This window comes from Haplochromis burtoni, unplaced genomic scaffold (assembly GCF_018398535.1).
Source record: "Haplochromis burtoni strain Fernald_Lab_line unplaced genomic scaffold, NCSU_Asbu1 Contig_224, whole genome shotgun sequence".
Lineage (NCBI taxonomy): Eukaryota > Metazoa > Chordata > Actinopteri > Cichliformes > Cichlidae > Haplochromis > Haplochromis burtoni.
Window position 1 is genome coordinate 960822 of NW_024582585.1, and position 12102 is coordinate 972923.

The following is a 12102-nucleotide window of genomic DNA, read 5'->3' on the forward strand; positions in this document are numbered from 1 at the left end:
CCGTGGGTGGTTCACTGGCAGCCTGGTGGATGTTCAGAGCTTTATTAGGTAAATAAAACTTCTGAAATTCCCTACTCATAAGCAAATGTGTCAATGGCTGTTACTCCTCATACAGTAGGTGTGAATGAGCAAAAAATTTCCATCTCTAGATGTGCAAAGCTGGTAGAGATGCACCCCAGAAGACTTGCAGCTGTAATTACAGCAAAAGGTGGCTGTAAAAAGTATTGACGCAGGGGGGCTGAAAACAAATGCACACCACACTTTTTAGTTTTTTATTTGCTTAAAATTTTGAAAACCGTGGATCACTTTCATACCACTTCACAAATATGTTCTACTTTGTGTTGGTCTATCACAGAAAATCTCAATTAAAAACATTTTAGTTTGTGGTTGTAAGGTGACAAAATGTGAAAAAGTTCCTGGTTATGTTATATTCATACATTCATATATTCATTTTTAGTGGACTTTATGTGGCTCTCATCTGAAGCGGTATTTCTTCATTTCTTCATGCGCTGTGAAAACAGAAAACGTGAGTGTGCAGCTGGCAGAGGAAATAAATTCCTTGTTCACCCGCTTTCAAATACCACAGCAGCAGCCTTCATCTGCTCCAACCCTGCTCCCGTCCTCATCCTCATCCTGACCCGGTTCCTGCATCGCTCCACTCACTGTAAAAGAACACAATATCAGACGCCTGTTCCTAGCAGTGAACCCCAGAAAGGCTGCTGGTCCAGACAGAGTACCTGGCAAGGTGCTAAGAGCATGTGCCCACCAGCTCACCCTCATCTTCACTAGAATCTTCAACTTCAGATAGACTAGTCCTTCAGCACATCAAGAACTACCTGCCCCCAAACCTCGATGCCATCCCCATAGCCGTCCACGCTGTGCTGAGCCACCTGCAACAGCGACAGAGCTACGTCCGAATGCTCTTTGTGGACTACAGCTCAGCCTCCAATACAATCATCCTGTATATTCTTATCACTCATGTGAATGAGTTTTGTGTGTGTGAATTAACCTGGCCTTGTCTTTCACATGCAGGACGTATCCTTGGCTCCCTCCCTTCAGTTTCACACACCTGGAGGTGATGAGCTCACCTGTTGTTTGTTTTTAGTCTTTGCTTGGTTGTTTAACTAATCATAGTTCCTCTGTACAGGAATGCTCTCTCTTTCTAGTACCTGTCAGTACTCTTGCTGCAGTATTTTGGATTAACTTGGACATCCTGATAATAACAAATTACAGTAGTCCAGCCTAGAAATGATAAATACTTGCTGGAGAGAACCAACAGAGACTTGAGACAAAAACCAACCAACCCTTGGATTCAAACCAGGACCTTCTTACTGTGAAGGGACAGTGCTTGCCGCTGCACCACCACGCCACCCAGAGTCAGAACCAAAGGATTCGAACTTGTTTATAAAGTGGGTCCACATGAGAAATGCTCCAACATTAGTGTGTGTGGTATAAAGTAACATGTTTGATAGTGAAACACACTCGAACTAGACTTTGTAGCTCTGTGTGGACGATTCACTAAAGAACACGAATCGCAGACTGTTCTGTCTGCTCTTTTTTCTCCATGTTATATCAGCACATATATCACAGCCAGGCTGACGTCTGGCTCTCTGCTCTCTCAGATATGGCGACATGTTACCAAAGACCATTATGGGGAAGATCTTCAGCTCCATCTGCTCTCTAAGTGGCACGCCGGTCCCTGTCAAATTTAGCCGAATCTACCACCAGAACCAGCGAGCCGAGAAGAAACGACCACAAAGGGTGAGCACTTTATCCATCCATCCACAGACAAACCGTCTTCAGAGTGTAGCTGGAGGACAGCAGTGACCTGGGTTTTAAATGCAGGACTTCAGTGTTTTCATGAAGAACTTTTACTTTCTAAAGAGTTTAAAACTTTGTAAAATTAACAGAATGTAAAGAAATGGTTGACTTTATGTATGTTAATAGGCGTGGGCAGCACTCATGTAATCCCACACTTAACCACATGACTGTGCTGTGACTCTGGAAGCCTCCAGCCTGCCCTGAGGCACGCTAACATTATTGTTATATTAGTGTTAGATGAACATCTGTACAGACATGATGTTCCTGGAATACATACCTGATTAATTTTAGCAGCTGAAAGCGCTCAGACTGCAGCTTTAAAAACGAACACAGAAACTTTAGAAGTCTGCAGTCATTTCAGATTTACAGACCAGAATGTAATGCTGGCCATCACACTGAACCTTTCTGGTAAGATGCTGCCACCGTGTGGTGAAGGTGTTCGTTGCATATTTGCCGAGGTGTTTACAGAGATCAGCTGTGGATGTGGGTGTGTTTACAGCTGTGAGTGTTCAGAGAGAAATCCAGAGTATCTCTGAGAGGAAGCAGGGCACTTCTGAAGTAAGAGGGCCGGCTGCTGCAGAAGGTCACTCACACATCAGTGTGGTGACAGCAGTTTGTCCTAATTTTGAAATCTGAGTTTGTGCACAACCCACAGGAGAAAAGAGAGGAAGACACAGAGAGCAGGAAGCTGTCCAGGCTTTACTTCCTCCCAGCATCAACAAATGAGTTTTCTGGTTGTGCTGGAGACCTTTGTTTACCCCACTGGGAGTCAGAGAGAAACACCATGTTGGAAAGTTACAGAGAAGCAGCTGAATCATGTTTCTGTCTGCAGCCTGAAGCCTGCAGAAGATCTCTGAAGAATAAATATTATCAGATTCATACAACACATCATCTACTGAGCAAAGCTTTTATGTTCTCTCATGCACATCATCAGTCACTCAGCTTCTGTCTGCAGAAACCATCAGCATCACATACATGAACTTATTATCTGTGCAAATTAGAGTTGATGCTTCAAACTGAACCTGAAGAAACCGTAAAATTATTTGCAAATCTCAAACTCAATTTGTATTCACTCCAGAACATAGAAAACATATTTAAACATTAAATAAATGTTTAAACTGAAAAAGGTGGATACTGAAAAATGCTGGAGGAACATTGCGTAACTAATCAGGTTAGTTGGCAGCAGGTCTGTAACATGACTCGGTCTAAAGGGCGTTTTGGAGAGGCAGAGGTTCACACATGTACGAAAAAAATCTATGGAACATTTTCAGAATAATGTTTCTCACTGTGAACATCCTCAACAACACTACATGACAACATCACAAGATTCAGATCGTCTGGAGAAATCTCCTTGTGCAACTCAGTTCACCGTGCCTTCCACACATGCAGGTTCATGTGTGCACCATTATGGCTCCATCATCAGTGCCTATGAGGCTGGCAGCTGGCACATCTGGAAAGGCTCCATCAGACCAGAAGAGGTGCTCTCCTCAGCTGACAAACCATCACAGACTGATGTTAGAGAGGAAACATAGTCCCGTCCTACTTCACTGCCATGTCGCTGCCATGAGATTCTACACAAGCTAATATTTGAATTAAAATGGTTCCTTTTCTCAGTTTAAACGTGTGATGTTTCTGTGTTGTGAATAAAATGAGCTCATGAGGTTTGAAAACCATCACATTCTGTTTGTATTTATGATTTAGACAGAAATACAAACAGACAGCATCCCAGCTGTTTGGAACTGGGGTTGAATAAATACATAAATGAAGCACGAACACTAACAGTGTGAGCGCTGCATACAGACTGTATGTAAACACATGGCTCCAGAGATCATGTGACACTGTACTCCCATGCAGAGTCAGAGAGCAGGAATCCAGAATATGTCCAGCTGTGGGAGGTCTGGGAACGACTCCCAAACATGGACAGCTGGGAAAGGTCATTTCTGTGACATCCTGTTTCTGCCATATCAGTAACATCCGTGCTGGAAGTGTAACTATCCGATCCTACCGCGCACACTGTGTTAGACTTCAGGGCCTGGCCTCTGAGTCCCAGTGTTTCCACTGCTGCTGTTCTACATCTGAAGCTGAGCTGAGTTACTGCGTCACACCTGAATTATGTTTGAATAATAAATGATGTGCTGCCAGAGTTCCATTCTTAATATGGAACATCTTAAAAAAAATGAAACATACGGTAATTTAGTGTTATTCAAAGTAACCATGACTATACAAAGCAGATGAGTGCAGGTTAAACAGGTGGGTGTGCGATGGACAGGCACAGAGCAGGTGATGGTTGGATTCAGCACCACATCACTTTTATACCAGCTTCAGACTGTCTGCAGCTGCAAACCAGCCACCACTGGAACAACTGCTCCTCTATGAGCATCAGCTGCTCCACCGCAGCAGATCCTCTTCCCCTGGAACTCACAGTCAGTCGTTACTGTGATGGCCAGCAGCAGCTGGAGGCTTCCTGAGGTTCAGACCAACCAGTTGTTTATTCAGTAATATTGAAAATCACAAAACTCTCTTACGCACAGGTGGCACATGGCCCCATATTAAACTAAACATAGAATCTAAAATAAGAGCAGATATTGCTATGCATCCCGTGGTGCCCCTGGAACCTTTAAAAATGTACTCGGGATGCTGGGAGACTCTTTTGGCCTGAACACCTTGAGGAGCTCTTCACTGAGGACTAAACACAGAAAATGATAAAAGATGACAGACGTCTCTGTGAGCGTGTTCTTTTATACAAACACTGAGTGATGCATGTGTGCACGTGTACGGTTTAAAACAGGAACTGACGCATTTCTGAGTCTTCACACTGCACTGCTGATAGTACTGCCTGCCCCTCAGAGCAACCCCTGTGTGGGGTCGGGATGCTTCTGCTGTCATATATCCATAAATGTGCTGACTCAAGCTCCAGATATGAAGAGCTCCATGGTCATGGCCATCATGTCAGTGTTGTCACATGACTAAGTGTGAAAGGAACAGCTCTCCAGATGTGCCTTTCACACTTGGTCATGTGACCACACTGACACAAATGCTAGCCTATCCACAGCCTCACAGCAGGTTGTGAAACACACTGAATATAACCCACAGATTATTTCTCAGGGCCACAGGACAGACAGAATGATTTATGAGCCGGGCTTGTCTCTGTTTGAAGGGACAGGCTTGGGTTCAGGTGCGTAGGTTTGTGAGTAAAAAGCTCAGACAAAGATGAAGTTCAGTTTGTCGCACGCTGAATCACACGACTCATCAAACGCAAGGAAACACGAGTTTGACGTGGTTTTGATCTGAGAGCGGTGTTCGATCAGAGAGAGTCTCAGAGGACTGTGTAATACGTGAAATGCTGTGAAACTACACAATGATCAGATGAGTGTACGATAAGCCGTGTGATATAAAAATAGACGTGGCGAGTAAAGTGAGCCGGTCTGCCCTCACAGACGCTGGCAGCCTGAATGAAACAGCGCTGGAGAGTTGAGGCCGGAGCGCCGAGACTCAGCGACCTATTAATAAAGCGTACAGTGGTAGTAGAGGTAGGATTTCATGCTCGCTGGATTTGGAGAGCTTTTCACTGCAAGCAGCTGACGCCCTGTATCCGTGTTACCGTCTCCGCTTTCTCCCAGCAGCTGCAGGAATGTCACAGGTTTCACTCCAAATCCAGAAGCTCCTCCCACATCGCCCCATCTCAATAATCTGAAATATCATCACAGCAAACAGTTTGTGAGAGTTGGGTCGTCCACAGATGCTCTCACATGAGTATCAGAACAAAGCAGGGAGGTCACTTTAGTCCCAGCTGTTACAGTAAGGAGCCATTAAAGTGCAGAGGAGAAGCCGTCCGTCTCAAACAGCTTTAATATTTCGTTTTATTCCAGTGAAAACGCTGTAATAACAAACAATAAATATCCAACAGCATGCACAGACTCTCACACTTCCTGTGGGTGTACAGTCTCTCAGAGAGCTCCATAAATAATCCAATTCAAAAGTCATCTAATGTTCCAGTGGCTCCTGACACAGCTGTCAGGAAAATATCTGGAGTCCGTCTCCAGCCGGCTGTGTCCATATGTTTGGTCTCATTAGAGGCGGGGAGTCCAAACAGGAGGAAGTCTGTTCTCTAACATGTTCTCTGACTTCATCATCCCGAAGAACAAAATCAGCTCCTTTAGAGTTCACGATGTCTGACAGGAACAGCCTCCTCTCTTCCTCACCTGTCTCACTTGTCTCCTCCAGACCTGCAGTAAGCCACCATTCTGTCCATCCTCAGTTTACAGTCTGTTCTTCAGATGACTCACAGTTCACAGAGAGAAGCACGAACAGAGCAGCAGCTACACCCATCACCATCAGATCAGCTGTCAGACTGTAAGAGTGGGAACGCCTTCACTCTGACCAACTGGAAGCTGAGAGGCTGCACACATGTACATCTGATATCAACAATAATCCAGTGGTGCAGTTTAGAGGATGTGATAGAGCAAGACTGTAAAAATAAAAGATTATTTTCCTGTTTTCCTGTAGAAAAAGCACATGACCTGCCTTATTTAAACAGGAAGTCCAGAGTTTAACTTCAGGACTTAAATTTTAACATAAAACTGATGATGCGTCCTCTCTATCAGCTACAGGCACGCGCTGACACGCATTTTGTTCTGTGATGATCGGAGCTGCAGCGATGTCAGGAGGTCATCGGGGGGTGTGGCTTTGCTCTGAAGCTGCCGGTGCTCGTGTTCTCACTGAGTAAAGGTTGTCTGGTGTTGGACAAGCCGGACGAAGCTTTTTAGGCGGCAGTGTGAAGTCGCTCCATCTCAAACTGCTGTTTCGGTGTGGTGGCAGCCATGTTGGTGCAGCCTTTATTTGAGCGGCTGCAGCCTGACTTTAAAGCGTCCGCCGAGGCTGCATGTGCTGCTGTGTCAGGGTCGGGGTCATCCGGTGGCGGCAGTGTGGGCATGTCCGGCTCTGGAGACTTCCGTCCATAATAAAGCGCCCAGAGGAGTGTGAGAGTGAGCGCCATGGCGATGATCTGAGCCACACCGATGGACACGCCCAGGAAACGCAACACCTGCAACTGCTTCGTCCCACGGATGAAGGTGTAGATCTTTGGACCGCAGCCCTAAAACAAACACACAACACACATGTAAGAGGAGGAGGATTTAAGAGCAGCTGGGTCATCAGAGGTTTCTGTCCAGTGAGAAGCCGCTGTGGCTCACCTCTTGGTGGAGGTCGCTAAGGTCGTGGTAGTGAGCATGGCGAGCGCAGCCTGGATACTGATTGGAGCAGCAGGAGTCAGGTGGCCACTCCATCTCAGTCATCTCCAACCAATCAGTGAAGTAGATGACACCGCAGCATTTAAACTGAGGCCAGGTGAAGAAACATCTGTCAGTACACAGGTCACCTGACCACACCGTGTGTGTGTGTGCGTGTGTGTGTTACCTCAGTCTGAAAGCTGTTCCAGGTGTGTGTGAGCCACTGGTAACGCTGCAGACCGTAGTTTGGCATTCGAGACTTCAGGCTGATCATGTCAGAGCGCTGCACTGAGGGCTACGCACACACACATGCACACACACACGCATACACACACACCATGTCAATTACAGTGAAACAAAAGTAAAAATAAGATCTTAAACGGGTGTAGCTCACTGCTGGAAACATTACAGCTTGTTCCCCATGGAGAAACATGAGTCACACAGCCGTAGCTCCTGATTGGTCAAAAACAGGAAACTGAAGTTCAGGTTCAGGATGAAGGAAACAGAGCTGCGGTGTATTCTCCATCACGCTCCTTTCATAACATATGAACATACGTCAGCTGGTCATTCTGGGTTTGGACCCAGGCTTTGTGGTGGTCTTTGAAACAGTATTTAATGTTCTGTTGGTTGTCAGTTGGATCAGTGTGCTTCACCGCTGTGCTGAGCAAGCTAGAGTTTGGTTGTTGTCAGTGTTGGGGTGTATCGGAATGCCTGTACTGGTGTTACATATCAAAATACAAAATATGAGTAACTGTATTCCATTACAGTTACCGTTTATATAGGTAATGATTAGAATACAGTTACGTTGTTTCATATGTTAGGCTATCCCCTCTTTATCCACTCTCTAATTTTGGTAATTAAACGCATTGCAGGAAAGGAGGCTCTAAGAGGCTCTAATGTAAGCGTCCTGTTAATGTTGGTGGTGTCACTTACACAAACACAGCCAGCAGTGCATGGGCAAAATGCATTTCTTACTTTGAAATTCCGACACCACGTCACATTTAAAGACGAAAGGGATGGGCGAAATCTGACCGAGCAATGCAAACTCTATTTGCCACCAACCAAGCTACTCTCAGTGTGAAAAGACTCCGCCTCCAACCTAAAGAAACACCCGGAAGTAAGTTCTTTTTTAAAAACTAACCTTAGCCTACTGCAACTACCTTGTTTTAGATGCGGTAGCTACCTGGGTTATGTGCCACTTCAGTATCTTCGATGCACTATTGCTGTGTGATTTATTAATTTACTGAAGGCTGCATTATAACTTGCTAGATGCTAATAATCATGTGCAGTTCTGAAAGCAGACAGAAAGAAAACATAGTCATACAGAAATAGTTTTCTACACAAGATCCCTGCAAAAAGTGCAGCCTTATCTAATCTCCACCCTACTGTTACTCATTTTATACTAAGATTTAAAAATCTAGTTGGTATTGCTTTCAGAACTGCACATGATTATTTGCAGCTACCAGGTTGCTAATGCTATCCATCAAGTCTAACAGTCTGCAGTCTATGAACCTCAGCTAACGCCAGCTAAGAATGTTAGCTCAGTGGCAAGTAGCCTTCAGTAATAGTAATAAATCACACAGCAACAGTACATTCATGTAGTTTTAAAAAGCATGACAATATATCAAGTAATCTAAGGTATTCAGAATACGTTACATTGAGTAACTTAACAAAATACGTTACAAGCTACATTTTGGGCCTATATTCTGTAATTTGTACTGGAATAGATTTTACATGTAACCTTCCCAACACTGGTTGTTGTGTAGTTTATTCCTATGTGTACTAGGGGTGGGGAAAAAAATCGATACTGTGTAGTATCGTGATATTTTGTTTGCTAATAATGTATCGATACAGGGACAGCAGAAATCGATATTTTGTTACAAAAAAGGTTTTTGTGCTCTGACTTCAGAGCATGTTGATCAGCTCCTTTTTCTGAGCAAGAATCCTGACATTCCTTCACTGTCCAAATGTGTTTAACTTTTTTTGGCAGCAATAAACATGACAGTTTACTTATTTTAATTTAAGACATATTTTATTTTAATTAAGTTTAAAACTTTTTTTATCTAATGTAAATTTATATTTTGTTTTAATTTACTTTCAAATTCTTCAGTTGCTGAATGGGCTGCATAGTTTTCATAAATTGCATAGTTCAGAATAGCTATAATTGTACCAGATGGTTGCATTCAGTTAAGTTGGACTAGACTGTAATACAAACCGTTCAGTTTGTCAACAATAAAACTGACTGAAATGAGAGAATGACTGAGTGCGAGACTTTGATATTAGATAAAATGAATATTGATAAAGTTTACCTTTATGTACAGAATCTGAATATCGCAAAATATTTTAAAAAATTGCAATAATATCGTATCGTGCGTTAAGTATTGTCATAATATCGTATTGTGGGATGTATGGTGATTCCCACCTCTAATGTGTACCCCACTGTCTGAGCTATTTCACTTTTGTGAAATGTGTGAGTCTGTTGCCTGTTTACTCATTTTATCTTTGGTAGTCTGTTGTCAGCTGTGCTTTGTATTTACTTCCCCTGCCTCGTCCTGTGATTACTGCCAGCTGTTCCTTCTGCTGGCCTCATTACCTCCGGTATTTATCATCTCAGTCTACTCGTGTCCTTTGTCCAGTTCTTCTGCACTGTTTTGGCTTTTGTTTCGTTCTGATTTTACCTTCCTCCTCCTCTGTACTGCAAAAATTCCAGCCACTTTCCACATGACAAACCCACAGGCCTCACACACTCAGGACTTCAGGTTTTTACTGCAACCCCCCAAACAGGGACCAACCTGAGGTCCATGTGTGAGTGTCTGCTCGACTGATAAAGAAAAAAGTAAAACCTTCACTACTACAATACCCACAACCCCCTGCAGGCAGCTAATGCAGAGATAAACTGAGCCTGAGGTCAGCGTTCAAAGCCAGGCTCAAACTGCTGTGCTTCAAAGACAGCATTCAAAATGAAACTTTATAAACAACAAACGAAAGAACATATTCTGTCACCCCTAAAATCTGATTGGCTCATTTGAAAATGTTTGGAGATCACCTGAAACTTTGAGAACTTTGAGAAATCAGCAGGAAAAGCTCAGGCTGTAAGAAATGAGTCAGAAAAGCGCTACTCGAGGCTCTCTGAGCTCTCCCAGAGGAGCAAGCCTCCAATATTTATTTTGTTATCGTTAGCGTGAGTCTGACACTCACTGAAACTACAAACTACTGCAGGTAATGTACCCTGCAGTACTGGAGTAGATGTATTTGAGTACTTTGCAGGTGGGTGTGAGGTGACGGGCGTGTCGCGGCAGCGCTGAAAGAGGAGCCGGACAAGTCTGAGATTCCTGATTATTATTAGAGACTGGAGTCCAGCCGGTGCATGAGGCGAGAAATGATCCGTTTAGGACAGAAACACTTGCATGTGTGCGACACCGCCGTAACTCCGTACTGACAAACTCGTTACTATCACGATCAGTCAGTGAGAAAAAGCTGCAGAATTTCACATGAACAGAGGCTCAGTTATGAATCACGATTATAATTTTACCTGCTCTGATGGTTTGTTGGTTAAACACATTCACGTCTGACTACATGACATGTTCAGGGATTCAAAGCTTCAATGTTCTCACCTCCTCGTAGGTCCACACAGCACTGGCCAGCTCCACACAGAAGATCACCAACAGACTGCCGAAGTACTGAAACACAGGCGGAGACGAGTTTAGTCTGATAATCAACCTAAAACCTTTCTGTCAAAAAGGCATGAAGCTGACCTCGTCCTCTCCCTCAGTGACAGCCCCGAGGTGTCTGCAGCTCTTAACCCTGAGCAGCACAGTAATGTGTGATGTCTGAAGCTGGTTTTATCTTCTTGTCCACCTGAATAACCTACTCACTCACAAACATGAGAGACTTCTACTGTTATGTAATCTCACAGCTAACTGAGGTGTGTGTGTGTGTTGGAACTGGCTGAGCGGGTTCCCATCATGCCCTGGGGCAGTCCCTGTAGCAGACTGAAGCTCCTCTCAGCAGCTCATCTTTCGGAGACAATCTTATCACCTGTTGGGAACAATGGGGCACCCAACACCTGGTCCCGCCTAATCAGAGCACAGAAAACAGGTGGTGTAGCTCAAACACACAGTTAGGTGGACAGTGTGACCTCTGTGGGCTCTACCTGAGAGTCCAGAGTAGGCTGTGTGTGTGAGACATCATACACCTGCACACCTGCTGACAGTGGTGGACTCTGGACTGAGCTCAATCCTCCCATATGGAGGTGTGTGAGGCGGGTGGAGCGTGTGGAGGTGGAGGCTGACCTCTTCACCTTGTTTAGCAGCTGGTGAGCAGATGATGCTCTGATAGGCTGCAGCAGAACCAGTTGATAAGAGATCAGTCTACCTGAGGAGTGTGTCATTATGATGAAGCTCAGGTGAGTCTGCCTCAGTGCTCATAGGGCTTCAGGTTCAGAGACATCAGCTCCAGGTTTCTGATGTTCCCACTTCACTGTGTACGCAAAATGCCACTGAACCTTAACCCCGCCACAGGAAGGTGGGAGCCGCGGGTGCTTGTGTCATGATATCAGTCTCAGTGTAGACCTGTCATAGCTAACACACTGATCAACAGTCATGCCAACACACACTGACCAACAGTCATGCTAACATACAGGTAACACACTGACCAACAGTCAGAGCAGCTAAAAATGTTTCCTCTGCTGGCTGATTCAAAACAGAGACTTCATCTGTGCTTTTCCAGATGTGTCAGAGCACTCAGAAACTGTTTCTTGTTAAATGACAGCTGAATCCAGGACATGGACTTCCTGCTTCTGATTGTAAAATCTGAGATAAATGTCGCCTTTGGTTAAAGTAAAAATCCTTTCTGAAGTGTGTGATGTGAGCATTCGTACCCAGGAGAGCAGCAGCAGGTCACACCTGAGCGTGCCGCAGTACCCCACCATTGCCACGATGATGAGAAAGCAGCACACGGCAACAATGACGGGGTGAACAGCTGGAGAGTACGTGAGGACGGCAGCTTCCTCCAACCTGCATACACACACACACACACACACACACACACACAC

At 44.7% G+C, this 12102-nt stretch overlaps 1 protein-coding gene across 2 annotated transcripts in view; it reads right to left on the minus strand.

Moving 5' to 3' along the window:
- Positions 1 to 5652: 5652 nt before the first annotated feature.
- Positions 5653 to 12102, minus strand: part of tspan12 (tetraspanin 12) — an 8689-nt gene continuing 2239 nt past the window's right edge. For both annotated transcript variants that reach the window (XM_005937113.3, XM_014338350.2), the window contains exons 3-7: positions 11929 to 12064; positions 10664 to 10729; positions 7237 to 7344; positions 7014 to 7157; positions 5653 to 6916 (exon numbers count right to left, since the gene is read on the minus strand). In XM_005937113.3, the coding sequence (XP_005937175.1) occupies positions 6584 to 6916; positions 7014 to 7157; positions 7237 to 7344; positions 10664 to 10729; positions 11929 to 12064 (787 nt within the window). In that variant the 3' untranslated portion in view covers positions 5653 to 6583. The remainder of the gene's footprint in view (positions 6917 to 7013; positions 7158 to 7236; positions 7345 to 10663; positions 10730 to 11928; positions 12065 to 12102) is intronic.